Consider the following 27,091-nt stretch of genomic DNA (forward strand, 5'->3'; position numbering starts at 1 on the left):
CTTCCTTCCTTCCTTCCTTCCTTCCTTCCTTCCTTCCTTCCTTCCTTCCTTCCTTCTTTTTTTTTTCTTAGAATATTATGTATTGGTTCTAAGGCAGAAGAGTGGTAAGGGCTAGGCAGTGGGGGTCAAGTGACTTGCCCAGAGTCACACAGCTAAGAAGTATCTGAGGCCAGATTTGAACCCAAGTCCTTCTATCTCCAGGCCTGGCTTTCTACCCACTGAGCTACCTAGCTTCCTCATCCTTAGTCCTGTTAAGGGATCCTCCATCTCTACTCTTGCTGGGAGCCCCAGGATATGCTCAAGATCCATTCTTATACCTCCCAGGTGTGGATGGCACTTACTGAATTGGCATCGGTCCCCCAGAAAGTCTGGCAAGCACCGGCACTGGGGTTGGTTGCCCTGGTTGACGGAGCAGGTGCCGTTGTGAGAACAATATCCTGCACATACCTGCTGGTTGCATGTGGGGCCTGTGAAGCCTGTTGGGCACCGACATGTGGGCATGCCTGAGGGGGGAGGAAGGGAAAAGATGAGACGAGCATGAAGATGGTGAAGGGGTTATGGGATGAAGGCAGAGAAGGGGGGGTACTGAGCCTGAGAGAAAAGAATAAGGAGAGGGAGGAAAAACTAAGGCTGGGCAAAGGAGAAAAACAGAGAGGGGGTGAGGTGGTGGGAATGCCCCCATACCAGAGGGTGAGGCAGCACAGGTTCCCCCATTCTGACAGTGCTGCCAGCACTGGTCCTGTTCACACTTGTCGCCTGTGTAGCGAGGCTGGCATCGGCACTTGGGCTGGCGCCTGGCATTGAGGAAGCAGCTGCCACCATTGAGGCACAGGAGGCTGCAGGTCCCTGGCCGAGGTGCTGTTGGAGGCAGTGGTCAGAGGTGACACAGGGTCTCCCCAACAGCTAGGGGCACACATATACCCACATTCTCTCTCTGCCTCTTCTCTTAGAAGAATTGGTTGGAACCTGGGACCTTGGACAGGACGGGAGGCACAGGGAGCTGGTGGGGGGTATTCGTGGGGGTCAGTGACTGATCCAGTAGCACGCGAAATTGGTTGGGATTCTAGATCTAGCTGGCAAGAGAGAGGAGTCCCAGGTCTGGGGAAATACTGGAGGTGGGTCAGGGATCGGAGCTGGACATCATGGAGGTCCCAGAGTTGAGGGTAAGGGGGCAGAGATGCCAAGATAGGCATATACCATCTGGTGGCGGAGTTGGTGAAGGCAACAGAACACAAGTGCCATTATCCAGCCGTTTCCCATTGGGGCAGGTGCAGACAGGGCCACTGGGACTCAGGAGGCAAAGCCATTCACATTTCTTTCGGTCACAGGGATTGGTCACTGCAAGGAGGACAGGGTTGAGGGGTGGAGTGTCAGGGTCACTAAGATTCCACCTCCCATTCTTATCTTTCCAGAGCTACATGCCTCAGCACCAGGCCCAGGACCCCTAATTTGCCTCCAGCTCTCCTGATGCCCTTCTTTTTCCAGCAGATCCTAATTCCAGGCCCGAGAGACCGTTAGGACCCAGTATTTTCTCCCACCACACATCCCTCTCCTCTAATCCAGGCCCTTTCACCCACAAGACCCAGGATGTCCTGTCCATCTCTCCATGATTTCTTTCTCTATTATATCCCAGAAATGCCTTCTGTATTCTAGAAAGCTTCAGGAGTGGGCCACCACCTTCAGGACTGAGGTCTGCACCTCTCCTCCATCTTGAAGACCCTCTGTTCTTCTGCCATCCTCTGGCCACTTGCCAAGCCCTCCTGGACCATCGTCCCCTCCTTCCAGGCTTCCTACCTTCTGGTTGTTTGTGTTGATGATACAAGACTACATCCGAAGCGTGGCTCAGGCCCCCAGTCAGGTTGATCAAAGGGCTGTGTCCAAATTTATGGATCTTGAAGACCCGGTTGTTGATGTAGGTGACACCATAGATATAGTCTTCAAAGACATCGATGCTAAAGGGGTGACTCAGACCTGTGGGAAAAAGAAACAACGGAGAATAAGAACAAAGATGAAAATAATTCCAGTCTAGCCTAACTTCTCTCGAAGTTCTCAGCCATCGATATCCATCTGCCTACTGGACGCAGCCCCTCGGACAGCCAGCCCAGCCTCAGCCCCCTCCCCCTCCTCTCGAATGGTTCCACAATTGGTGCTCTCACTTCCTTTCCTTCCCCCAAACACATCCTCCTCCTTCTCCTCCTCCTGCCTTGCCTATTTCTGTCCACGATGCCTAGGCTTTTGCTTCTCCTTCTCCTTTGCCCCATCTCCCCCATATTCTGTCATTCATCCAGGCCTGTCAATTCTACCTCGGAGCGCTTTCTCATGTCTACCTTCCTCCTTCCTGTTCCCGCTGCTACCACTCTGGCTCAGGCCCTCATTATCTCAAATCTAGGCTATAGCAGCAACTTCCAGATTGTGTCCCCAGCAATAAATTTCTCTCCCCTCCGATCCAGTCTGCACAGCAATGCCCGATAAATGCCCTGCTCAGTGATCTTCCATGGCATCCCATGGGCTACAGGGGTCAGACGATCTCAAACCCTTCAGCAGGACATTCAAGGCCCTCTGTGATCTGGTCCTAACTCAGCTTTCTTAGCCTCTTCTGCCATTGCTCCCCTACATATACCATCGGCCGCAGTCACATTTCACCGTTCTATACTCACCTGGGTGCTTTCCCACCTCCATGCCTCTGCCTCTCCCATTCCTACCTATCTAAATCCTATCCATCCTTCAAGGCCTAATGGCATCTCCTTTACGGTGCTTTCTCAAATCAGCTCAGCTAGAAAAGATTCTCCCCTTCCTCTCCCCTCCTCCACCACTTTTCGTCTCTCCTTGGCATCAAGCTCATCTTGCTTTGACTATGGCAATCCTGGCACTGGACCCTGGGCACTGTCTTCTAGATCCTGGCATTGCCCACAGTGCCTTGGGCATGGCATACAATGAAAGTTTCAAAGGCCAGACTCGGGTCTGGGGAGCCCCTTCTTGGGGGGGACAGCTCTCAATAAATGCTGCAAGGATTGCTCTGTTTTGAGGTGGGCTGAGGAGCTGAAGAGACAGGAGGACTCCTGCACAGGATGTTTCCATCCCTTCTGGTCAGGCCCGATGGTGGGGGATGGACAGCGAGTCTCCAAGATGCCCTTGAAAGGTCCTGACCTCTTTTGCTGTCAGCAGCCAGCACAGGGTCGGTGCCATTGAGCCGGATGCTGCCGATGACGGAGAGTTTAGCATCTGCCCAGTACAGCCTCTCGTTGTGGTAATCCACTGCCAAGCCTGTGGGAGTCAGGAAGAAGCGCACCATGAAGCCATGGCGGGAGCATCTTTCCTCTTTGTCCTGTCTGTCAGGCCAGGATTTCTCCCCATCTCTGTCATGTACACAGACACGTACCCAGAAGTTCCTCTCTTTTCTCTTTTCCACTTTCCTTCACACATGAGCTCTAGATTGTCTTCCCCAAAGGGGCTTCCCAACATTAACCCTCTTCTGCTTAATTGCCCAAACCAATGGGGCAAACCTGAGCTCTCTCGCTTGCGCTCTCTTTCAAGGCTTTCGAACAATTGAATTTGAAGCTAGATGTAGGACTTCCACCTATCTACCACCATTGCCCCAAAGCAGAACTCTCTTCCAGAAACCTCCCACCTGCATACCTGTGGGCCACTGGATATTGTCCTGGACCAGTGTCTCCCTGAGAGTCCCATCCATGGCAGCCGTCTCGATCTTTGGGTGGTTGCCCCAGTCTGACCAGTACATGGTGCTAAAGGAGAAAGATAAGAGGGGGGAGCTATGGGTATTGGCTTTTTCACCAGTCACAGGGTACAGTAAGAGATTGTCAAACACACCATCTCAGGGAGGGGGAGGAGGTGGGAGGGAGAGAGGGTGGGAATTTGGAACTCAAAATTTAAAAAAATGAGTGTGAAAAATCATTTTTATAAAATATTACTTTTTAAAAAAGAACAAATAGATGGAAAGTGTAGATAAAGCCACTTCAGGTAAAAAGAATAAAATGATAAAAAACTAAAGAAAAAAAAAAGCTTATCAAACTGACAAGGCGACTCTTCATGCCCCTTTTCCCTTTTTGAAAGTTAGTTTGATGCCATTTCAAAGACACTTAAAGACCTAATCTCATTGGGATGGCCTCCTTGCTTAAGAATTCAAGCTAGGGTCTTAGGAGGATGATGGACCTAAATGAAAATAAACCAGGGGGAATCACCCCTTTCTTTCTAAGTCACCACTATCTTTCCAAGAACAATCAGGAAGAAACTTACTAAAGCTATCTGATACAAAGATTTTTTTTCTCCTTTCTACAGCTTCTCTTCTTATTCTAGCAGCATTGATTTTGTTTATGGAAAACTTGAGCTTTGCATAATTTTACCTTTTATTAATTTCCTCTCTTGTCTGGCTAAGAATTTTCTCCCTTCTTTTTTCTTGCCCCAGCCATAGTTGTGAAAAGGACCACATTTTATTTCTAATTATTTTATTCCCTTTCATTATTTTAATTCTCTAATTATTTTATGATATAGCCTTTTACAGTCATATATAATTATTTGCACTTTACTATATTATATGGTGTAAGAAGCTGGTGTCAATCCAATTTCTGCCAAACTTCTCCAGTTTTCTTGGATGTCCTTGTCGAACCGGGAACTTTTCTCCCCAGTCAGTAGTTTGTGTCCTTGGGTATATCTGCCTCTGGATCTCATGAATGTCTGACTCATGAAAGCAACCTTAATAACCAATAACCAATGAATATGCATTTGAGAAGGGTCAAAGCATGACACAGCAGGGGAAGGAAGCAGAGCTCCAAAAAGAAATCTTCCTTGGATCCAAGAAGTTGGGCTGGCCAAAACATTTAGCATCATCAGATTTCAAAGTGGAGGGCACTTTCCTGCTGAAACATCTAGATTTAGAACTGGAGGGGATCCTGGAGGTCATCTACTCTACTCCATTGTTTTACAAATGAGGGAATGACAGCCCAGAGAGATCTAAGGAGGTCTAAAGAGGTTGATGATTTGAATCCCAATCCTTAGACTACAAATTCAGCACTATTTATGCTACGCCATATGGCTTCCGTGGCCAGGTTTGAGATCGGCATAGATTTTCTACCCCCACTCTAACTGCAGGCTAAGCAACCCCCAAATTTGGATCCTGGCGAATTCTTTCTGTCTTCATTGTCTTTTCACTTCCTCTTATTTTTTCCAATAAAAAAAAAATCTAGCCCTTTATATGAACACAGTAGAGAGATGGAAAGACAGGGGTGTTTGAGGATGCCTGATAGCCTGAATTAGTGGCCTGGGAGTAGTCACTAATTTTTCAACTCCAAAACTATCCAGTAGATGAGTTTGGAGAAATTAAGTAGAAATCTGGGAGAAAGAAGGAAGAAAAAGAGATTCCAGGATCGCTGCAAAGGTTCCCTCCCCTTTCCAGAGACCCAGATTCCACATTCTGTCTCCTTCTGATCATTCTTACCCTCGAAGTGGGTCAACCACAATGGCGTGAGGCTCATCAATCATGCCTGATATGAGTGTCTTGCGGTTCTCGCCTTTCATCTGGGCCACTTCGATCACATCCCGCCCTGAGTCTGTCCAGTATATATTTCCTGCTACCCAGTCAATGGCAATGCCCCGTGGCATCTTCAGCCCTGAAATCTGGAAAGGGGATGGCTATGTCTGTAGGATGTTCCTCATCCCTTCCCTTCTTACTGTGCTTTACCTCCCATTCATCTTTCATCAACTAATAGAATGGAAGCTCCTTGAGGTTAGGAACTGGCTCACTTTTGAATTTATATGCCTAACAACTTGTACACAGTAGACACTTACTAAATGCTTGCTGACTGATGTTTTAGCTCAGTCTTCTGGGAAAATCTTGCTCCCCCTCTTTCTTCCTAATCTATAAAATACCTAACACCTCCTAAATACATCTGGATGGGCTCACCCCGGAGTTTCCATCCCCATTTTCTAGATGGCTGAAGACACCCAGCTTTTCTTCCAGCACCTCAAACCCAATATACTCAAAACTGAACTCATTATTTTCCACTTCCTTTCAATTTGCTAACTTCTGTCAATGGCACAATTGCTGGCTCCCCAACTCCTGTCCCAGCTTATCACTTCCAAGATGTCCAACCTGACACTGATAATCCCTTCCATTCCTAATATTCCTGTCTATGATTTAATGACGCCAGGGGACACAGTGACCAGAGGAATGAGTTAATGTACTTTTACAGATTGCTCGGTGTCCCATTATCATTAGCCTAGACCCTGGGCGCCATGTTTCCTAGGCTTTGGTTCTAAGGCACCCTTCCCAACCTCATCATTGTCCTTTATTTCCCCAGGAGTTTGTCTTTCAACCCCCAATGGTCTCTCCCATTTCTCCCACTCTTTTCAATACTTATTTTAAGGAAAACTTCCATCCACTTGCACTGATTTGAGTGACTACAGTCTCTTTTCCCCCCATTCATTCGGTCCCCATCTCCATTCCCATTCTCTCACATTAAGGTGGGTGACACCCCCTTCCGTCTGGCGCCGATGACGGTTCGATGTGGTAGGGGGAGCTGTGGGTGGCAGGCTGCGGAAAGAGATGGTGCCTGTGTGCCAGTTGGTCCAGTAGACTCGTCCAGCCTTGACATGAACATCCATGGCATCAATGCGGACACTCTCATCCCCTTGGAATGCCTGCTCATAGGCAGAGTTGGGGTGTCCGGGAAACAGGCTTCGAATCTCATTGTCGTCCGCAATGTACAGGACCTGGTATTCTGAGCCTGGGTGGGAGGAGTGTAGAGGGTGTATGTGTTTTAGGGCAGGTGAGGAAGGAAGTATGGAGGGAGGAAGGAAGGGAGGGAGCTGGTTGAGGGGTGGGGACAGGGTGGATTTGGTGTCAGTGATCTCATTTCACAGGATCTGAGCTCTGGAGCTAGAAGGGACCTTAGAGGCTATCGAGCTCAAGCCCTCATTTTACGCAGGTCCTTTGACTCTAAATCCAGAACCTCCACCGTATTCCACTGTTTCCATTTCTCATCTCCTCATTCCAAGACCTTCCATAGTCTGCCCACCCTCCCTGGCCTACAGATACCACATTCATTCCCGCCTGGCTTCTCTTTCTCCCACCTGCCCCGCATCTAAGTCCTGCTAGTACTTGAAGACTTGTGGACAGTCAGCTGGCCAGAGGCCAGAGTCCTCTCCCCGTGGCCCAGAGCACTCCCTCTTGGGACCAGAGGCGAGTCATCCAAGTGAATCAGACCCAGCCTGGCCCTCTCCTCATGGGCAGTCCGCCACTGATCGGGGTTTCATGCATGTGGGTCTCGCCTCCTGCTGGACTCCAAGTGCCTTGAGCCCGGGGGACTGTGCCTCCCCCTTATTTTTGCCGCCCCCAGCACAGAGCAAGGGCCTGAGTGCAGTGAACAGAGCCTCGTGGTGTTTGGGGGATTGGCTCGGACCGGGTCCTCTGAGCTTCCCCTGGGCCTGCGGGTCCCCGTACCTTCGGCTTTGCACGTGTTATGGACCTTCATGAAGTTCCGAGCACAGCTACAGAGGTGGCTGCCCTTGGTGTTGTTGCACAGCTGGGAGCAGGTGCCGAAGCGCAAACACTCGTTGATGTCTGTGGGAGGGTGCAGGGGATCAGCAGGCGTGGGGGCTCCAAATTGTGAAGGGCCCCACCGAGCTCCCAACCTCCGCACAGGTCGTACCTTGGCAGCCACGCTGGCCGGGCACAGTATGGAATCCTGGGCGGCAGGCACAGTACACAGCCTTGGGACTCTGGACGCAGCGAGCCTCATCCCCACACACGCTTCCGTTCCCGGCACAGCTGCTCAGCTTTGGGTCTGGGCAGGAAAAGCAGTCAGGGGCCATCCCATCCCTGAGACACAGTGGCATCCCACTTCCCAGGCCCTTCCCCACTCTCAAACAAAGCACGGTCCTCTCCAGGCCTCTCCTTAGCACTGCTCCTTTTCCCACCCCATAAAGCAAAGCAAGATGGTTCAGTACCAGGGCTACAGCCTTCCTCATCAGAGCCGTCCTCACAGTCATCAAACATGTTGCATCGGAGCGTGGCAGAGAGGCAGCGCCCATTCCGGCAGAGAAACTGGGCTTTCTTGTCCTTACAGTGCGGGGACTGGGCTGTGGGGGGTTCTATGAGGTGGGAGTTGGAGAGGGAAAGGTTCAGGAAATTAGGCACCGGCAGAGCCAGTCCTCAGCCTCCTCTCTGCAGTTTCTCGGTCCAGAGACTCCCTGCTGTCTGCCTTTGGAAGCCCTCTGTTCTCTGTTCTCCTGTGCTAGCCACAGAATCTCAGCTTCATTTCTTATTCCAGAGTCCCACCGGTCCTCCATGGCATCCCAGCCTCTCCTAGAGTTCTTCCTTGTAACCTATCCCCAATCTACCTTCTTTTCCTTCCACCCTCCTTTCTCATCCTTCTGCTCCCGGTGACTTCCCCTGACCTCCCACCTCTTTGCTGGTTCTCCCTTCCCTCCATTCAGCCTTGATGAAATATGTTTCTCTCCTAAGCTTCCCCTTGCACCAAAATCTGCTCCCAGGAGGGGGAATTTGCAAGGTGCCATGGAAGGAATGCTGGGTATGGAGTCAAATCTGAACTCTGTTCTTCAGTATCTGTGTGTTTTTGGCACATGACTTCTCTGGCCTTAGTTGCCTCATCTGTGAAATGGGGATGGGGGTGGGACAGATGTCCTTAAGACTTCTTTCAACTCTAAGCTTGTGAGACTAAGACTTTCTTCTTTTTCCCAATAGTTTTCCCTCCTTGCAACACTTCTTCCCACATTCCCCTTACTTTGCAGGTAACCAATGGTCCCACTCTACCGCTTTCCCCCCGTTCTTTCCTCCTCTGGGATCCTCATTGCCCCCAGCCGCAGGCCCTGCTATGTACCCTTCCCCAGGACAGCCTTTCCTCTCCCCCATCTCTGCACTCTTCTTCCTGACTCACCCAGCTCATCCTATGCTACTGTGGGCCTAATCCATTCAGGAAGAATTTTCCCCAGAAGCCCTCTCACCACAGTCCTCCTCGTCAGTCCCATCTCCACAGTTGTCTGTCCCGTCACACTGCCTTCCAATCCACAGACAGACCCGATCGTTCTTGCATCGGAATGGCCTGTTGGGGGGGCACTGGAAGCGGGCTAGCGGGGTGAGTGGAAACAGAAAATGGGGTGAGCAGGCACTGGAGGTGGGTGGGAATCCGAGGGAACTTGGGGTCCCCAACTAAAGTCATGATGGGGATGGGGGAATGCCACAGACTTTGCCCAGCAGCCCAGCTGTTGGGATAGCAGCATCATGCTTCTCCCCTCTCCCAATCTTTGGAGATTTCCCACACTCAGCCTTACCACACTCCTCAGGGTTCTCATCCGAGTTATCACCACAGTCGTCCTCCCCATCACACTTCCAGGCCAGCGGTTTGCACAGGGTGTTGTTACACTGAAACTCATCAAGGGGGCAGGTCCTCACTTTGGGGTAGGGCAACAGGGTGAAAAGGTAACAGGACACAGTTAGATTGGTGGCTGTTGCTGCTTTTTTAGCCATGGCCAAGACCTCTGAGATCACCTAGTCATGAAAACATGACACCCAAGATAGAGTTGGAAGGGACCTTGGAGGCCATTTGGGCCAACCCAAGAGTCCAACTCAAGAACATTACAGATGTTATGATTAAAAATGATAAAGACTGATATAAATATAGAAATTAGTAGTTTAATTAAAGCCATGGCCATGCTGGTAAAATATATATAAGACCGCGCCTATCTTTTATATTTACCGCTGGAGACCATTCTCTCTCCCGCTAGCCAGTCAGCTCTTCAGGAAGACCAAGAGACCTTACTTTCAGATCTCCTCCCATTTAAACTGTCCTATGCGTGGGGACGCCTGCGTCCCCACGCCCAAAGAACTGGAAACCAGAAACTCGTTGGACCACGGGAAATGTAGTTTGATAGTTCCCACGTGTCCATAAAAATATATATATATATACTTTTAAATGGCATCTCCCAAATTCCAATTTTACACAGAGGAGGAAGAGTTGAGGAAGAGCCTCGCTCACACAACCAGCTAGGCTGGACCTAACAACCTTAGATGCTAAAGTGAGGGCAGATAATTGGATAGCTCATTGGGTAAAGGACAGAGGACAGAAGAGACCATGTGCGATGCATTAAGGATGCTCTTAGGACCTATGCAGTCCAGAGAGATGGGAGGTGGGACTTCCTAGGAGCCAGAGGCTGGAATAGAGCAAGAAGAAAAGCTTTAATATTGGTCCAACTTGTGCAAGAGCTTGCTCGTGGAAGAGGGACTGGATTTGGTCTGCTTGGCCCCAAAGGACAGAGCCAGAAGCAACAATGGGTGTTTCCAAGAGGCCAATTTAGGCTTGACATCAGTCAGGAAGCACTTCCTGATGATCAGAACTCTCCTAGGTTCAAATGGGCTGCTTCCACAGGCCATGGCTTCTCCCTCCTTGGAGATCTTCAAGCTAAGGTTGCATGGCCACTCATCAGGTACATTGTAGAGGGAATGCTTTGGGCAAGTACGGGTTGGACCAAAGGCCCAAGGAGGTGTCTCCTAACTCTAAATTCTGGGAGACCTTGCCTCAGTGATAGACCTAGGGCTCATTAAAATCATTAGACCCCAGAGACCATCTCATTCAATTCTTTCCTTTTGCAGAGGAGAAAACGGAAGCTCAGAGATGGTAAATGATCTGCCCATGGTCATGCAGCCACTAAACAGCAGAGGCATGATTTTAATCCAAGTCCTCTGGCTGCAGAGACGATGATCGAAAGATTTGAGTCACATGAAAATCTGGGAAGTCCACAGGAGGGACTGATCATTCCTTCCCTAGAGACCAGGTAAGTGCTGTGACAGGGATGAACCTGGACTAGATCAAGTGGAGGAAAAGGAGCAGTTTCCCAGCAAAGCTGATCCAGGCTTTTCTGAGATGGTTCATGCTGGGTGGAAAGCAGAGTGGGCTGATGGGAATGAAGCCAATTTGCTAAGCCTGTTAATAAGCCCTACCTGCACCCCCACGAGTGTAACTGGGCATTCCATTGGCTTGATTTGTATTTCTGGAGGAAGAAAAGGGCCGGGGGCAGGTGAGGGCCGAAATCCAAGGTCTGGCCTTCAAGGCCATTCTTTCTGCTCCTGGGAAGCAGTGCAGCTGGGGACAGAGATGGAGCTATTCCCTTGTCCACACTCTGGGGCCAGGAGATAGACCAGTGGGCCCCTGGGAGGGCCAGGCATTCAGAGTGTTCTCTGGCCTGCTCCTTGCTACTCACCGCCAGTGCTGCATGCCTCTTCGTCACTACCATCCATGCAATCGGCATCAGCATCACAGCGCCAGCGCAGGGGGATGCAGTGGCCGCTCTTGCACTGGAACTGATCCATGTCACAGCGAGGGGTGCAGTCTTTCTGTGGGGTGGAGGGGATGGGGATGAGGGACCTGCCATGGTCCCTGCCCAGGCCCCCTTCCTGAGTCCCCAAGGATGCTCAGGGCCACTCTTCCAGCTGGTCCTCACCTCATCAGAGCCATCAGCACAGTCGTGATCCCCATCGCATTTCCACCGTCCTGCGATGCAGCGGCCATTGGCACAGGAAAACTCACTCTCTGAGCAAGGCCGGGGTGCTGAGGAAGGACAGACAGCAAGGGCACAGGCCTGAGAATTCACTAGGAAGCCCGCAGCCTCCCAGCCTCAGTACACTCTATCCATCTGTCCCCCAAACCCAGGCTGTCCTGGAGTCGAAGCATCCAGCTAGCACACAGCTGTGCCTACCTGGATGCCCACTGGAGAGCAGCTCTCGGCACAGAGAGAGGGCCCTCCCCCAAGCTCCCTCTTCCAAGGAGAGGTATGTGGGAGGCGCTGATGCCCACCCCTTCCCTCAAGGGATGGAGTGTGGATTTGGGGAGGGAGTCACAGAGACAAGCCGTGGGAGTGGGAGGGATGGGCAGAGACAGCACAGGGGAGGAAGGCGAGGAGGACTCTTGGGGCATAGGCAGGGAGGCATCTGGGAACACAGGGGTATTAGAGACACCTACCTCTGCAACCCCAAGAGGACAGTGTGAAAATGGAGAGAAACATGAGATGAGGTGAAATGGTACAAACCGAGATACACGACATGGAGCTGGGGGAGGCGAGGGGGGAGCTGGACGCCCCTGGCCCCACCGGTGGGTGACTGCCCTGGTGCACGCTGGCACCAGAATGGGGAAACTCTATGAGGTTTGCGATGAGGGGGCGGGCATGCTCTGCGGTGCCGGGGGTCTGGGGAGGGGAGGAGGGGGGCACATACTGCAGCTTTCCTCGTCCGAGTTGTCGCCGCAGTCATTGTCGTAGTCACACTGCCAGCGGCCCGGGACGCAGCGGTTGTTCTTGCAGCGGAACTGATAAGGCTCACAGGTCCGCTCGTCTGCCAGGCAGGGGAGCACAAGGGTCAGAGACGGCAGCTAATACTGAGTCAGCCCCAGAAGGTTTACTAATGCTGGACAAGGTCACTTCTGGGGTACAGGGCCTCATATTTGGGGGGCTATTTATCTGGGGTCAGGACTGGGTCCTCCGTGGAAGGAGACCTTGGGGAAGGGGAGGGAGGAGGATGGAGCCGGGCTGAGCCACACTGGGCAGCGAGGTATTGCTGGGAGGACACGACACTGAGGCCGGGGGTAGCACTCTGTTCCCAGGAAGAGGGAGATGACACTGGGAGAGACTCCCTGAGCTTCAGGGCTGAGAGCCGGACCCGGGGGGTGCTGTGGAAAGGCTAGTGGCTTCTTCACATTCCCAACAGACCTATCTGGGGCGCCATGTTTCCCTTCTTCTTACCCAGCTCCCCCCCGCCCCCAGCCTTGAAGTCCAACCCTTCCAATTAGCAGTCAGTCCTGCACCCCCAGCTCACCACACTCCTCTTTGGGCTCATCAGAGCCATCTCCACAGTCATCTTCTCCATCACATTTCCATCGAGCGGGGATGCAGCGTCCGGAGTCCTTACAGCGGAATTCATCCACTCCACAGGTCATCTGGGCTGCAGGCGGAGGAAAGGGAGAGCCTCAGACGCCTGGTGCTGAGGCAGGAGCCGGGAGCTTGGGTTCGAGGGAGGAAGGGGGAAGAGGAGCCTCGGAGGGCACTCGAGGGATGGCTGGGAGGAGAGCGGGCGTCACTCACTGCAGTTAGCGGGCTCGTCACTGCCGTCCACACAGTCATTGTCCCTATCGCAGACCCAGACCCGGGGGATGCAGCGCTTAGTGATGGCACACTGGAACTGGTTGGGGGCACAGGTCACTTCCGCTGGGGGTGGCAGACAGATGGGGAAGTGAGATTCAGAGCGGGACCCCTGAGCGCTCCTCATCCTCATAATTCTCCTCTGATGGTCACAGTACCTTTAGCTTCGCTCCCAATAGCTCCTCTATCCCTTGACCCTCCCACTACCCTACTTCCTTCTGTTTGGGGGCTTAAAGGGAAAAGGGGTTTTGCTAAGTGCCTTAAAAATGTCTACAAGGGGCAGTTGGTGGCTCAGTAGATAGGAGGTCCTGGGTTCAAATCTGGCCTCAGACACTTCCTAGTTGTGTGACCCTGGGCAAGTCACTTAGCCCCAATTGCCTAGCTCTTATAGCTCTTCTGCCATGGAACCAATACTTAGTATTGATCCTAAGCCAGAAGGTCATGACAAACTGTTATATGTTATGTCTAAGATCTTTGAAAAAAGTCTTCTTTTCCATAGAAATTTTCTTCCTCGTCGTAAACCTACTTTGCTTCAGACTCATGAATGTAAAGCGTCTGACAGCCCTGCTGCTGATTAATTACATTAATCTGCTTGTTTTACGATTTTCTTTGATACATATCAATTATATATGACTATCGTTCCACCGCTTATCACTGTACATGCTGAACATGGAATGATTCATCGATGCCTGCTGGTTTTATGTTACGACAAGCTGACAAAGTGGGGCCCTGACATGTTCAGTAACGGATGGAGAATTGATGGGTATGAAATATCTGGAGTGGGAGCAGCGGGGTGGCTCAGTGGATTGAGAGCCAGACCTAGAGACGGGAGGCCCTGGGTTCAAATATGGCTCCAGACATTTTTTCCTAGCTGTGTGACCCTGGGCAAGTCACTTAACCTAGCTCCTTCCAATTCTTCTGCCTTGGACCCGATACACAGTATTGATTCGAAGATGGAAGGTGAGAGTAAAAAACCAACAAACAAAACCATCCAAAGGGCTTGACTCGGGGAGGAGATCCTTGAGGTAAGAATCAGGACATTATGAGATTGCTAAAATGAGGTGAAAAAGAACTGGGAAAAATGGAAAGTGATAATGAGCAGGCTAACACTGTGGATGTTTTGTGAATTACTAGATCTCAGTGGCCCACAAACATTCCTGACACAGAGACGTCAGCTTAGTCCCTTGAAATGGACCTCGAAATCGCTCTCTGAGGAAGAAGAGTCCATTAAAACGCTGGAAGATTGTCTGAAGTGAGAATGATGGCCAACAGAAAGCCCTAGAGGTGTGAGGAAGTAGGAGAGAGATGCTACGGCACCTGGCCACATCCAGGACAGCCTTCCCACAACCACAAAAAAGTCTCCGCTAGAAATCTTCTCTGCTCAAATTCCCTGCCCTGAAGAAGAAATGGCTGACGTTTGAGCCGAGTTTAGGAAAGAAAAACTGAAAAGGCGGCAGCTGTTGGAGCTCGACCAAATGCCTGAGTGGGAATTATCAGAGGATCGCTTTTTGAGTCGGGGAGTTTTGTGAGGGTGGAAAGACCTCAAATCACAGGCCAAGAGTCTGGCAAATCCATGAGTGGCACCGTGGGCCTTGCCCAAGGTCAGCGTGGCATTTGCCGGGCAGATTCAGCCTCACGGAGCACCAGGAGTAATCACGACTTCCCAGGCTGTGATTTGAGTAGAAGAAGCGTCCTTCAAATGAGCCCGGTGAGAGGGTCTACGACGACGACGGTCTGGGGCAAAGCCCAGCAGGGAATAAACATCTGTCTTGGGAGCCGTAAATAGAAAAAGTTAAACGATCTCATCGAGGGACCAGGAGAGGGGGCTGAGCAGCTTCACTCAGACGTGAGGTGGGGGGCTGCGTGTCATTCCCTTGGGTGGGGACTGGCTTCGTTGATCCAGTCCCAGGACGTGTTAACGAGGTGTCAGAGCCCAGTTATCCTTGGGCAAGGCTGAGCAGCACTCTCACTGCGACTCAGAAGGGAGCAATGTCATCCAAAGATGAGCCATGCTCCTGGGTCACCCTTAAAAGACACAATCCAGACAGTTCTGGCAGAAGGTAGCAGTGGGAAGAAGCCAGCTCCTCACCTCTTGGGGAGGGAGGAGGGACTGTCTGCCGTCCCCTCTGATTGGCCATGGCGGCCAGCCTCAGCCAAGCAGCAAAGTCAATATTAGAGAATTCAAGGCACAGCCGAGGGAGCAGAGACACACACCCCAGACAGGGAGGCAGTCACTCGAGACCAGAGACAACTAGAAGGAGGCTGACCTTTGACAGCAGAAAAAAGAGAGTTATGAACTCAAGAGAGAACGCGCTGGAGCTGCAGAGGGAAGAGTGCACGGTGGCTCGCCTTGGCACGCCATGCTCCTGTGGCATTGGAAGATGGCTCGATACTCCCTCAGTTTCTGGGGGAAAGGAAGCTCTGCTTTATGGCACGCTTTTAGCCGCAATTCCCACCCTGCCATTTTAGCAGAGGCTCTCACTTGGAGATAATTGTGTCTGCTAGCTGAGCGTTCATGGGAAGCACCCAGGTGTGGGCTTGGGAGATGCGCCTTAGGAGCAGGGAGCTGCGGTCTCTCTGGGCACCCGACCCTCAAGTGAGAATACAAGTGCGGAGATAGCCCAGAGGGGAAGCTGCGCACAAAGATTCAATTTCCAGTAACTCCAAACCATCTTCGTGTGTACGTGCGAACACAGATTGGAAAATAAAAGCAGAGAACCTATTTAAAGATGGGAGCCCAGACAAAATGGCCCTATTTGTCAAGGCAAAAGACCCGGGGAACGGAAGTCAAGAGAGCAAGATAGATGGGAGACGATCGGAAGCACGTACTAAGGGAAAGGCAGAATTATCTGCAGTTACAACGGTGCTCTGGAGAGACACATCGGTGATGAACGTGTCCAAAAGACAGGGAAAGGGGGCACCGGAGAGGCTGAGTTCCCTGAATCAGACCCCAGAAATGAAGCTGTACAGGGCCGGCCACAGAGGTCACCCCAAACTCTGAAATCAGTTAAGTAACCACAGCACAGGCCACGCTTGATGCAAACAGAATGCTATCAAGAAACGACCAGAGGGACAGCCAGGTGGCTCAGTGGATAGAGGGCCAGGCTCGGACCATATTAAACTGTCCAGTCTTTCGTAAGATAGGCTAGTTATCCTCTTCTCCTTGCCAGGGATGAGGAAGTAGCCATGTCTGGCTGAGAATTAACCCTGCAGGGGTAGCTAGGTGGTTCAGTGGATTGAGACCAGGCCTAGAGATGGGAGGTCCTGGGTTCAAATATGACCACAGATACTTCCTAGCTCTGTGTTCTTGGGAAAGTTATTTAACCCCCAATTGCTTAACCCATACCACTCTTCTGCCTTGGAACCAATACTTAGTATCGATTCTAAGACAGAAGGTAAGAGAGAGAGGAAAGAAAGAGAAAGAAAGATAGAAAGAAAGAAAGAAAGAAAGAAAGAAAGAAAGAAAGAAAGAAAGAAAGGAAGGAAGGAAGGAAGGAAGAAAGAAAGGAAGGAAGGAAGAAAGGAAGGGATAAGAGAAAGGATGTAAGGATGAGAGGCAGAAAAAAGGAAAAGAAAGATGGAACAAGGAGAGAAGGAAGGGAGGGAGAAAGGAAAGAGCAAAGGAGGGAAAGAAGGAAAGAAAATAAAAGGAAGAAAGAAAAGAAAGAGGGGGAGGGAGGAAGGGAGAAGGAAAAGACAAAGAAGGGAAGAAAGGAACAGATAAAAGAAAATATAGAAGGGAGAGAGGGAGAAGAAAGGAAAAGAGTGAAGAGAGAAGGAAGGAAGGGAGGAAGAGAAGAGGGAAGGAAGAAAGGGAAGAAGGAAAGAAGGAAGGAAGAAAAAGAGAGTGGGAGAGAAGGAGGGAGGGAGAGAAAGAAAGAAAGAAAAGGAGAGAGAGAAAGAAGGAAAGAAAGAAAAGAGAATGAAAGAGAGAGAAAGAAAAAAGAAAGGAAAGAAAGAGCCAGAGCAACAACTATTTTCTGTTACATATGTAGACCAGATGACCATAAATATTTCCAGGGCACTTGAGGAGTATTCTCCCTGGTTCAGAGAAAGCTGGTGCCCAAGGAACCAGCAGCAAGAACCAAATGATGGTATGAGGCCCAAATCTGTGATTCCGAATTGCTGCTAGAGGTGAACAAGTGTTCAGGGAAAAGCTTGAATGTTCAGAGAATCCTCGAGAGATTTGACATTTGAAATAGAAACTGAACACAGAGTCGATAAACAGACGGAAAAATGAGCTATTTTGGCCAAAAAAGAAATTGGATAGGGAGGTGTAGGGCAGAAACCCAGCCTTGTCCCAGAATCAAGATCTCCATAATGTAAATATAAAGTGACAGCCCGAGCCTGAAACAAACCACCACTTTTCATGGTTACAACAAAAAAGGCTCCAGTGGAAGGTACAGATGTTCAAACAGCAGCTCAGAAGTGCTGAAGCCCAGAGAGCTGCTGTGAGGAGAGCGGACGCTGGACAAAGAAAGAAACCAGGACCGAGGAGGACCCCAATTGGGACAAAAGGAGGAGGGCTGAACTTGGAGACAGAGCCTTTCTGAACCCAAGCCTCATTTGTAGAGATGGCTCAGGAAAAAGAGAAAAGCCAAGAAGTGTAGAAACACGGCTAGTCAGACAGCACCACTGACAAGGTCAGGCGCAGCTCTAGAAAGATCTAGAACTGTCCAACCTAGAATGAGACTAAAAGACGACGTGCGGCCAGATGGAGTTTGTCACTGAGTTACACACAAGGTCACTCTGCCCTTTTGGATGTGTCCAGGCGGTGGTGGACACGTATTATTGTTCTTGAATGTTATTCTTGCTGGGGCTGCACGTGTACCTCCTGCCATGATGTGGGAGTGGATTACGGTCTGCACGTCTGTCCATACATGTTAGACACCTGGCTTGTCAAGTGTTGCTTTGCACTCCGATATTTTTATTGTATATAATAATAATTATGATTATTAATTACCCTGACATTTAAGGTTTCCCACAATCTGGTTCTAACTGACCTTTCCAGACTAATTTTATTCTCCTCCACTCGCTCTGTGTTGCTGCCAGTGCTCAGGGAGGCGAGGCAGCTGCCTGGACTGCGCTCCCTCTTGGCCATCACCCTCTTGGCCATCACCTGCTGAAATCCTTCTCTTCCTTTAAGCCCAGGTTGGTGCTCCCTCTTCTGGGAGACCTCCCCTAACTAGTCTCCTCTCAGGGGTTTATTTCACCTCATCCACAACCCGTACCTTCTGTCTTGGAATTGACACGGGCGGAAGAGAGGTAAGGGCTAGGCTAATGACTCCTCTCCAGGCTGTCTCTATCCACTGAGCCACGTAGCTGCCCTCTTATTGATTTCTCATTCATTTCCTGATCACATCTGCCCTGTGCCACATCTATGTGTGTAGGTTGCACCCCTGACTCTTCATTACACTGTCATCTCCTTGAGGGCACTCATCCTGCCCTAATCAGCCTTCTGTCTTCAGGGTTTTATTTGGGGCTTAATAATGGATTGCTCGGGGCAGCCAGAGATGGGAGGTCCTGGGTTCTAATCTGTTTGTGTGACCCTGGGTAAATCATTTAACTCCAACTGTCTCGCACGTAGTGCTCCTCCTTCTTGGGACAGACACTTAGTTTTGATTCTGAGACCAGAAAGGGAGGGTTTTAAAAATAATAATAATAACCGATTGCTCAATTGAATCTAATGGAATTCTGTTTCCCAGCTAAACGAAGCAACTTAAGACCTCTAAAATGAAGGCCGCACAAATCTCAGGTTCTCCCCAACCATTCCAAGCCATTTCCCCAGGGAATGGGGAATCTCTCACAGTCTCCTCCCTCCCCGATGCCCGGCCACTTACGACAGTCCCGCTCGTCCTCGCCGTCCCCACAGTTGTCCTGCCCGTTACAGCGGAAGATGCCGGGGATGCAGCGATTGGTGTTCGTACACTTGAACTGGCTGGGCAGACACACGTGGATGTCTGCAGGGGGACAGAAGGTCGTGGTCAGAGCGGGGCCAAGAGGGAGAAGATCGGCAAGGAAGGAGGGACCAGCCCTCTAGCAGGAGACTTCCCAGCGGCCAACCGATCACCCGGGGAAAGAGACCCGCGTCTGGCCATTGGCACTAATTGTCGGTGAGACTCTGGCCAATCGCAATCCTTGAACCTGCTCCAGACAATTGTTGTGGGGCCCCGAGAGCACTCGGTATCTCAAACACTATAGAAATGCTGGGCGGGCCGTTGTGCTTAGAAAGAACAAGCCCGAGGGGCGCGGAGTGTGAAACTGGAGGGTCCGGAAGGGAACGTTTAAAGAGGGGCTCAGAGCTCCCCATGGCCTGGATGGCGACATGGCCAAGGCTGGTACAACGAGTGGGCTGGGTTCGGGGGAGCCCACCATCTCCTTCCCTCGGACGGCCCGAGCATCCGGCCTTCTGTGCGGGCCAGGACAGAGGACGCGGTGAAGCCCCTTACCACAATTGGCCTCGTCGCTGTTGTCCTGACAGTCGTTGTCACCATCGCAGATGAAGGCTGGGTTCGTGCAGATGCCCGTCGAGCACTGGAATTGTCCCGGACGGCACTTGAACTCGGCTGCGGGGGGAGGTGGTTTATCAAGCGTGTTCTCCCTCCCATCAGGGCGCCTCAGACCCGCCTGCTCGCCTTCCTCGCTGAGGCTCCTCCAGAACCCCAGAAGTCCCCAGTTCTACCTCTTTGTCCCCTCACCCTTCCCCGGTCACTCACGGCAATCGGGCGGCTCGTCCGAGTGGTCCCCACAGTCATCCTCGGTGTCACACTTCCACCAGAAGGGGATGCACTTATCGTTCTTACACACAAACTAGGGTTTGGGGAATAAGAGGTTTGGCGGGAGTGGGGGTGGCAGTCAGGAAAAGCTTGAAGTTCCTTGGGGGGGCAGAGTGGTGTGTGGGAGGTGGGCATATGAATATGGGGAGGTCGGGTCAAAGCACGGGGATGGATATTCCCGAGAAGAGTGGCAGGATAATCCGTGGGGAGGTCGGGGGCAGACGGGACCACAGAGATGTCAGCAGGGGTGCAGGCGGTCAGAGTACATGAGGGGGTCTCTGTGTGAGGAGGCGGCTGCGGGGGCCATCTCTCACCTGACTGGCTGTGCAGTTGGACACACAGGTGCGCTCGTCACCTCCCAGGTAGAAGTTTGTGGGACACGCGCATTTGTGGCCCCCGCCAGGAGAGAGGAGACACAGGTTGCTGCAGCCACCGTTGTTCACCTTGCATGGGTGATTAGGGACTGTAAGGGAGCAGAGAGGATAGCAAAGATGGCAGGCTGGGCAGATCCATCTTTTTTCCCAGATTCCCAAGCAAACTCTGGAATTCTCCATCTGCCTGTTGCCTTTAATCTTGCCTCTGGGGCAACCCTAAAACCATTCTATGGCCCAGCAGGTCACTCAGTACCCTTCAAGGACCTCTGGAGGACCCCATGGCCTTTTTAGGGGATTCATGAAGCCAAAACTCCTTTTCTAAGAAACTAAGACATCATTAACTGTTCAAATGCAGCCTCCCCCTTCCCCCTCCATAGCTGTGTGAGGCCAGATTGTCTTTATATACTTCAACCAAAACCACATCTCCCAACAGACTGAACACAGGCGCCGAAATGAGAATCCAGCTGGCTTTTAGGAAGTCAGACATTAAAGAGAGCTGCAAAAATGTGGAAAACCAGGGCACTCGGCGCGTTCCTCGCCTTTGAGAGAAGAGTTCTTTTTCTTAAGTTTTCTCTGAATGGGTTTATTATTACTATTTCAAATGAAGAAATAAAATTCTAAATCAGTTTTAATTTGTAATATGATAAATATAGATAGAAAAGAGAAGCTCTTTGAGATCCTCAATAATTTTTAAGAGAGAAAAGGGGCCCCGAGACCAAAAAGTCTGAGAACAGCTGTCCTAAAGCTATCTCAGATTTCACCTGAATTCTCTATTCCTCCTATTCCCTCACTCCACTTCACCCACCCTTACCCCTAATTCCAATTCTGCTCTTCTCTTAAAACCGTAACCCTTCCCTTAGCACCGTTTTGAAAGCTCAGAAACCAAATATTCTCATTTCTCTAGGATGAATTCGGGGATTCCAACCTCAGGGAAAAAGCTTTGCCAAATGGCAAAGGAATAACAACAGTTGACATTTAGACAAGTGTTTTAAGGTTTATCAAGTACTGTACATAGATTTCCTTCCTTCCTTCCCTCTCTCCCCCTCCCTCTCTCCTTCCTTTCTTTCTCCCTCCCTCCTTTCTCTTCCTTTCTCTCCTTCCCCTTCTTTTTCTTTCCTTACTGTCTTTCTTTTGTTCTTTCTCCCTCCCTTTATTCTTTTCTTTTCCTTTCTGTCTTCCTTTCTCTTTTTTCCCTCTCTCTTTCTTTTTCTTCCTTTCTCTTTCCTTCTTTCTTTCTCTTTCTTTCTTCTTTCCTTCCTCTTTCTTCTTTCCTTCCTCTTTCTTCTTTCTTTCTTTCTCTTCCTTCCTTCTTTCTTTCCCTTCCTTCCTTCCTTCCTTCCTTCCTTCCTTCCTTCCTTCCTTCCTTCCTTTCTTTCTTTCTTTCTTTCTTTCTTTCTTTCTTTCTTTCTTTTTCTTTCTCTTCCTTCTTTCTTTCTTTCTTTCTTTCTTTCTTTTTCTTTCTCTTCCTTCTTTTCTTCATTTCTTCCTTCCCTCCCTCCCTCCAGGCCCTGGGCCAGATCTGATCTCAGCCATTCTGAGTGACTGTGGTTTGGTGTTTTTCCCTAAGAATAATGCTGGCCCATATCGATAAAATGAGGACAGGAATGCCTGTTTCCATCTTAGGGGTGAGGAAGCAGAGGAATGAAGTGATGTGTCTGGAGGTGTTCCCAGGAGGTGCCCCCAGTCAAGATCACAGGCTTTAGCAGCAGGATGGGCTTCTAGCCCTCATCCAGCCCCAAATTCCTATTTGACAGTTGAGAACATGGAAACACAGAGAGGGCAAGTCTTGCCCAAGGTCACACAAATAGTAAAATTGTTGCGAAGGAGATAAATCAAGTATCATCACTCACTCCATTCTGCTGATGGGGAAACTGAGGCTCAAAGAGACTCATAAAATTGAAGGACATAGGGTTATAAAGGACATTAAAAATCTAGATCAACTCCCATATTTTACAGCTAGAGAAACTGAGACCCAGAGTGTTGAAGTGATTTGTTTAAGGTCATTTAGAGAGAAAGTGGCAGAATTTGGAATCAAACTCAGATCTCCTGATTCTCAAGGCTAGGTGGCACAGGATTCTGGGCTTGGGTCCAGGAAGTTCTGAGTTCAAATTCCAATTCAGACACTTATTAGCAGCTGGTTGACCTTAGGCAAATCATGTCATTTCTGTTTGCCTCAGTTTCCTCAACTGTGAAATGGGGATAACAATATCACCTACTGTTGGGTGTTCTTGAGGGGATCAAATGAGATGTTTGTAAAGCCATTAGCACAGTGTCTGGCACATAGTAGCTACATTAGACATGCTTATCCCCTCCCTTCCCCTTTCCACCACATCGTGTGGCGCCCTAGGCTTCCGGATAGTGCTGAGGGTAGTGCTGGGCCTCGGGGCTTGGGGGACAAGGGCTGGCCTCAGGCAAGTCTCCTAACTGCGTTATGAACATGGTGACATGTTTGTGTGAATCTTGGGGCCCCTGCTCATGCCGCTTCCCCAGGCTAGAACTCCTTCCTTCCTTCCTCTAGACGTAGCCATATATCATGTTGTTGAGTTGTTTCAGTCAGGTCCAACTCTCTGTAAACCCACGAGGGGTTTTCTTGGCAAAGATGCTGGAGTGGCTTGCCATTTCTTTCTCCAGCTCATTTTAAAGATGAGGAAACTGAGGCAAATGGGATTAAGTGACTTGCCCAGGGTCACACAGCTAGAAAAGGCTGGGTTTGAACTCGGGTCTTCCTGATTCCAAGCCTGGTGTTCTATCTACTATGTCACCTACCTGCTCCTACTCATATACCATACTCATCCTTTAAGGGCCAGTTCCCTCCTACCTTGTGCATGAAATCTTCCCTGACTGTCCTGGCCCACACTCACTGCTCCTTCCTCAGAACTCTCTCTTTTTTTTAAACCCTTAACTTCTGTGTATTGGCTCTTAGGTGGAACAATGGTAAGGGTGGGCAATGGGGGTCAAGTGACTTGCCCAGGGTCACACAGCTGGGAAGTATCCAAGGCCAGACTTGAACCTAGGACCTCCCGTTTCTAGGCCTGACTCTCAATCCACTGAGCTACCCAGCTGCATCCCTCCCCCCCAGAACTCTCTTAAGACATCTATTGTTTTTTGGGCCATGTGGTACATCGTTCTGTATACTCCCTGATATCTGCTGCTGTGGGGGCCTCTTCTCTTTTCATCTAGACTATAAACATCTCATGGGCAGGGGCCTCTTGGCATCCCTTTAAGCATCCGACACAATGCTGAACACATAGTAGGTGCTTCATCAACAACTATAGAATGAATGGATAGATAGGTAGATGGGTGGGTGGATGAATGATTGGGTGGATGGATAGATAAGTAGATAGAGAGGTGGGTATACAGAGTAGATGGATGGATGGGTGGATGGATGGATGGATGGATGGATAGATGGATGGATGGATGGATGGGTATATGGGTGGATAGATGGATGAATGGTTGGGTAGATGGATAGATAGATAGATAGAGTGGTGGATGTACAGAGTAGATGGATGGATGGATGGATGGATAGATAGGTAGATAGAGGGGTGGATGTACAGAGATGATAAGGACTCAGAGGTATCTAGACCACAAGATGCTATTTCATAAAATTCATCCTGGCATTCCTCCTAACTAACATTCTAGTGTATCCTGGTCCTAAACTGTATATCTTTTCCCATGGAGGCACCCCCTCCTCACCATCAGGCTGACGAAGGGCATGGAAGACGTGGAGGTCCATGGGCCGATGTAAGGTGCTAATGAGCAATGTCTTGTTGGCTCCCGTAGTCTTGTGTGCCCGGTTTATAGACTTGGTCTCCCAATCAGTCCAGTACACAAAGTCCTCAAACAGGGTGAGTGCAAAGATATGGGGGATGTCCTGGCTCAGCACTGGGAGGAGAAGAATAACATGGGTGAGGAGTCTTAAATAAAAGATTTCCCCTTCCCCTTTACTGGCTTCCTATCTCATGACTAGGCTCTCCCTCCTTGAAGTCTGACTGCTTTCCTTCCTGTTGTTATCTCATTTCTTCCCTAAAGAGGGAAGTCCTAGAGGGGTCCATCCTAAAAATACTTCCTCCAATGCTAACAGTGCCCCCTTTCCTCACTGCTGTCCTCTTTTCCCCCACCTTCCACATGAAACTCAAGAGAAATTACTGGTGGGGCATGGAGGATCAAGTTCTGTTCTTGAAGGCAGGTCAAAAGGGAAGAGCTGCCTGCTCCCTCTATGGCAACCCCACAACGCCCTAGCTTAAATTTACCCTGCAGCTCCTTAGTGCTTTGCCGCTCAGAACCCTTTCAGATACCCATACCACATGCCCTTTGGACCCCCAATAATACCCACAGATGACACTGACCGATGTGGCGATTGGAACCATCCAAGCTGGCAAACTCAATGTAGTCCTCTCGGGCATCTGCCCAATAGATCCGTTCGGTGACATAGTCCAGGGTTAGCCCATTGGGCCACGTGATCTTGGTGTCCACAACAACACTGCGCCCTGAGCCATCCATGCCGATCCTTCCAATCAGGGAGTGGTCACCCCAGTCTGTCCAGTAGAGGTACCTGTGCCCACAGCAGGATCCAGGTGAGGACTCTGAAGGGTCCAGACTTATAGGCTTCACCCATGAGTTGGGACAAGGGGTAGGGGGAGAACCTGGGAATTCTGGACTCCTTAGTCTAAGGTTGGGCAAACTCAGATGCCTGGACTGGCCCTCCTGCTCTGGGCACTTTTATCTGAGCATGAGCTCAGGGAAGATCGTTCCTCTCTACTTACCCATTTTGGACATCCACCACCAGTGCTCTAGGCTCCCGAAGCCCTGAGCTGACCAGCACCGTCCGGTAGGCCCCATTGAGCTTGGACACCTCAATGGTATCTCTGCCCTTGTCACACCAGTACAGGTTTCCACCCACCCAGTCCACAGCCAGCCCATCTGGGTTACTGAGACCTGTTCGGTGCAGCACCTGGGGGCAGGAACAGGGGCAGCGTGAGTGAGATCCCCTATGAAGGGCCATGGAAGTGGGGGGAGACCAGGGGAATGCTAGCAATTGCTTAAGAATGAGCTCTGCTGTGGCAGCTAAGTGGCTCAGGGGCTCGAGAACCAGGCCCGAAGCCTAGGGGTCCTGGGTTCAAATCTGGCCTCACACGCTTCCTAACTCTGTGACTCTGGGTAAGTCTCTTAACCTCCTGTCTTGGAACTGATACTTAGGTTTGCTTCTAAGACAGAAAGTGAGGGTTTAACAATAACCACAAACTAGTTCTTCCCCCTCAAAATATGTATGACACATTTTAAATTGTAATTTACATCATTCACATTTTCTCCATCAGCTTCCTTCCTTCTTTCTTCTTTTCTCTCCTTCTTTCCCCTTCCTTCTTTCTTCCTTCTTTTTTCTCTCCTTTCCTTCCTTTCTCTCACCTTTTTTCCTTCTTTCCTCCCTCTCTCCCTACTCTCTCTCTCTCTCTCTCTCTCTCTCTCTCTCTCTCTCTCTCTCTCTCTCCCCACCTCTCTCTCTCTTTCCTTCTGTCTTAGACTATATACTAAGTATTGGTTCCAAGGCACAAAGGCTGGACAAGTGAGATTAAATAACTTGCCCAGGGTCACACGGCTAGGAGATGTCTGAAGTCCAATTTGAACCCAGGACTTCTCATCCCCAGGCCTGGCTCTCTATCCCCTGAGCCACCAAGCTGCCCCTTTCCATCAGGCTCTTCTTCAGATTCCCAGAAAACCCAAGGCCCGCTGGAAGGCAGAGGAAGGTGGGGAGGGGGAAGAAATGAGATAACAACAGGAAGGAAAGCAGTCAGACTTCAAGGAGGGAGAGCCTGATCGTGAGATAGGAAGCCAGTAAAGGGGAAGGGGAAATCTCCTTTTATTGACTTATTTATTAAAAACCCTTATCCTCCATCTTAGAATCAATGCAGGCGAAAGAGTGGAAAGGGCTAGGCAGTTGGGATGAGGTGACTTGCCCAGGGTCATACAGCTGGGAAGTATCTGCGGTCACATTTGAACCCAAGACCTCCCGTCTCTAGGCTCCCAGCTGCCTCATCTGAGTGGGCTTGGGGTCCCAGAGCAGAAGGATGGATGGGACGGTTAAGGGAAGAGGGAAGGGGGACGTGGTTTTCATAGGGGGCCCAGCAGCAGGGAATGGCCCTCTCTGGCCGGCTGAGGTTCTTGATCTCGTCCGTGTCGTGCTTTTCTCGGACAAGATGGCGGCCTGTGGCTCCCTTCTCAGAAAGATGGGTTTGTCCTTCGTCACTGGAGGAGATGCTAACTTTCGGGAGGAGGCCAGGAAGAAGAGAGGAGAGCAGAGACCCCTGAGTGTCGCCCTCACCTGGACGTTACTCCCGTTGATGTTCATCCTTCGGATCATGCTGCCCTGAGTGGTCACGTCTGTCCAGTAGATCATCTGTTCTCGGTAGTCGAAGTCCAGAGCGACGGCGTTGTTCAGGCCCTGGTGTGGGGCGGGACGTGAGGCCGGAGCCTGGCTGGGGCAGAGGGGCGGGAGACAGTGGGGAGGGCGAAGCTGGGTCTGGGCCAGGGAGCCGGGAGAGCAGCCAGGGCGGCCCGGGGGCCGGGGGACGCCGGTACCTGCTTGAGCAGGGTGTAGTTGGTGCCATCCAGGTTGAGCTTGCGAAGGTAGTAGCGGTTGGCGAAGATCAAGAACGGCTCCTCATCTGGGGGCAGCGGCGGGGAGGGACACGGGGTGGTGCGGCGTGTCTGGCCTCTTCTTCCCAAGCCCCCCCCAGGGACCCCCCTCAGGGGCCGCCCCCCCCCCCCCCCCGGCCCCCCCCCCCG

At 50.7% G+C, this 27,091-nt stretch overlaps 1 protein-coding gene across 1 annotated transcript in view; it reads right to left on the reverse strand.

The window, feature by feature from the left end:
* LRP1 (LDL receptor related protein 1) overlaps nucleotides 1-27,091 on the reverse strand; it is a 117,512-nt gene that overhangs the window by 2,959 nt on the left and 87,462 nt on the right. Inside the window, exons 57-83 of the mRNA XM_044679937.1 lie at nucleotides 26,885-26,970; nucleotides 26,628-26,747; nucleotides 25,075-25,262; nucleotides 24,658-24,863; nucleotides 24,005-24,193; nucleotides 20,252-20,400; nucleotides 19,878-19,971; nucleotides 19,611-19,727; nucleotides 19,002-19,121; nucleotides 13,105-13,227; nucleotides 12,839-12,964; nucleotides 12,242-12,358; nucleotides 11,473-11,579; nucleotides 11,233-11,365; nucleotides 9,307-9,426; nucleotides 8,980-9,102; nucleotides 7,963-8,106; nucleotides 7,665-7,799; nucleotides 7,457-7,576; nucleotides 6,472-6,740; nucleotides 5,453-5,631; nucleotides 3,637-3,743; nucleotides 3,148-3,264; nucleotides 1,795-1,971; nucleotides 1,198-1,338; nucleotides 685-858; nucleotides 342-503 (exon numbers count right to left, since the gene is read on the reverse strand). Coding sequence (XP_044535872.1) covers nucleotides 342-503; nucleotides 685-858; nucleotides 1,198-1,338; nucleotides 1,795-1,971; nucleotides 3,148-3,264; nucleotides 3,637-3,743; nucleotides 5,453-5,631; nucleotides 6,472-6,740; nucleotides 7,457-7,576; nucleotides 7,665-7,799; nucleotides 7,963-8,106; nucleotides 8,980-9,102; nucleotides 9,307-9,426; nucleotides 11,233-11,365; nucleotides 11,473-11,579; nucleotides 12,242-12,358; nucleotides 12,839-12,964; nucleotides 13,105-13,227; nucleotides 19,002-19,121; nucleotides 19,611-19,727; nucleotides 19,878-19,971; nucleotides 20,252-20,400; nucleotides 24,005-24,193; nucleotides 24,658-24,863; nucleotides 25,075-25,262; nucleotides 26,628-26,747; nucleotides 26,885-26,970 — 3,843 coding nt within the window. The remainder of the gene's footprint in view (nucleotides 1-341; nucleotides 504-684; nucleotides 859-1,197; nucleotides 1,339-1,794; nucleotides 1,972-3,147; nucleotides 3,265-3,636; nucleotides 3,744-5,452; nucleotides 5,632-6,471; nucleotides 6,741-7,456; nucleotides 7,577-7,664; nucleotides 7,800-7,962; nucleotides 8,107-8,979; nucleotides 9,103-9,306; nucleotides 9,427-11,232; nucleotides 11,366-11,472; nucleotides 11,580-12,241; nucleotides 12,359-12,838; nucleotides 12,965-13,104; nucleotides 13,228-19,001; nucleotides 19,122-19,610; nucleotides 19,728-19,877; nucleotides 19,972-20,251; nucleotides 20,401-24,004; nucleotides 24,194-24,657; nucleotides 24,864-25,074; nucleotides 25,263-26,627; nucleotides 26,748-26,884; nucleotides 26,971-27,091) is intronic.

The sequence above is a fragment of the Gracilinanus agilis genome, chromosome 5 (assembly GCF_016433145.1).
Source record: "Gracilinanus agilis isolate LMUSP501 chromosome 5, AgileGrace, whole genome shotgun sequence".
Taxonomy (NCBI): Eukaryota; Metazoa; Chordata; class Mammalia; order Didelphimorphia; family Didelphidae; genus Gracilinanus; species Gracilinanus agilis.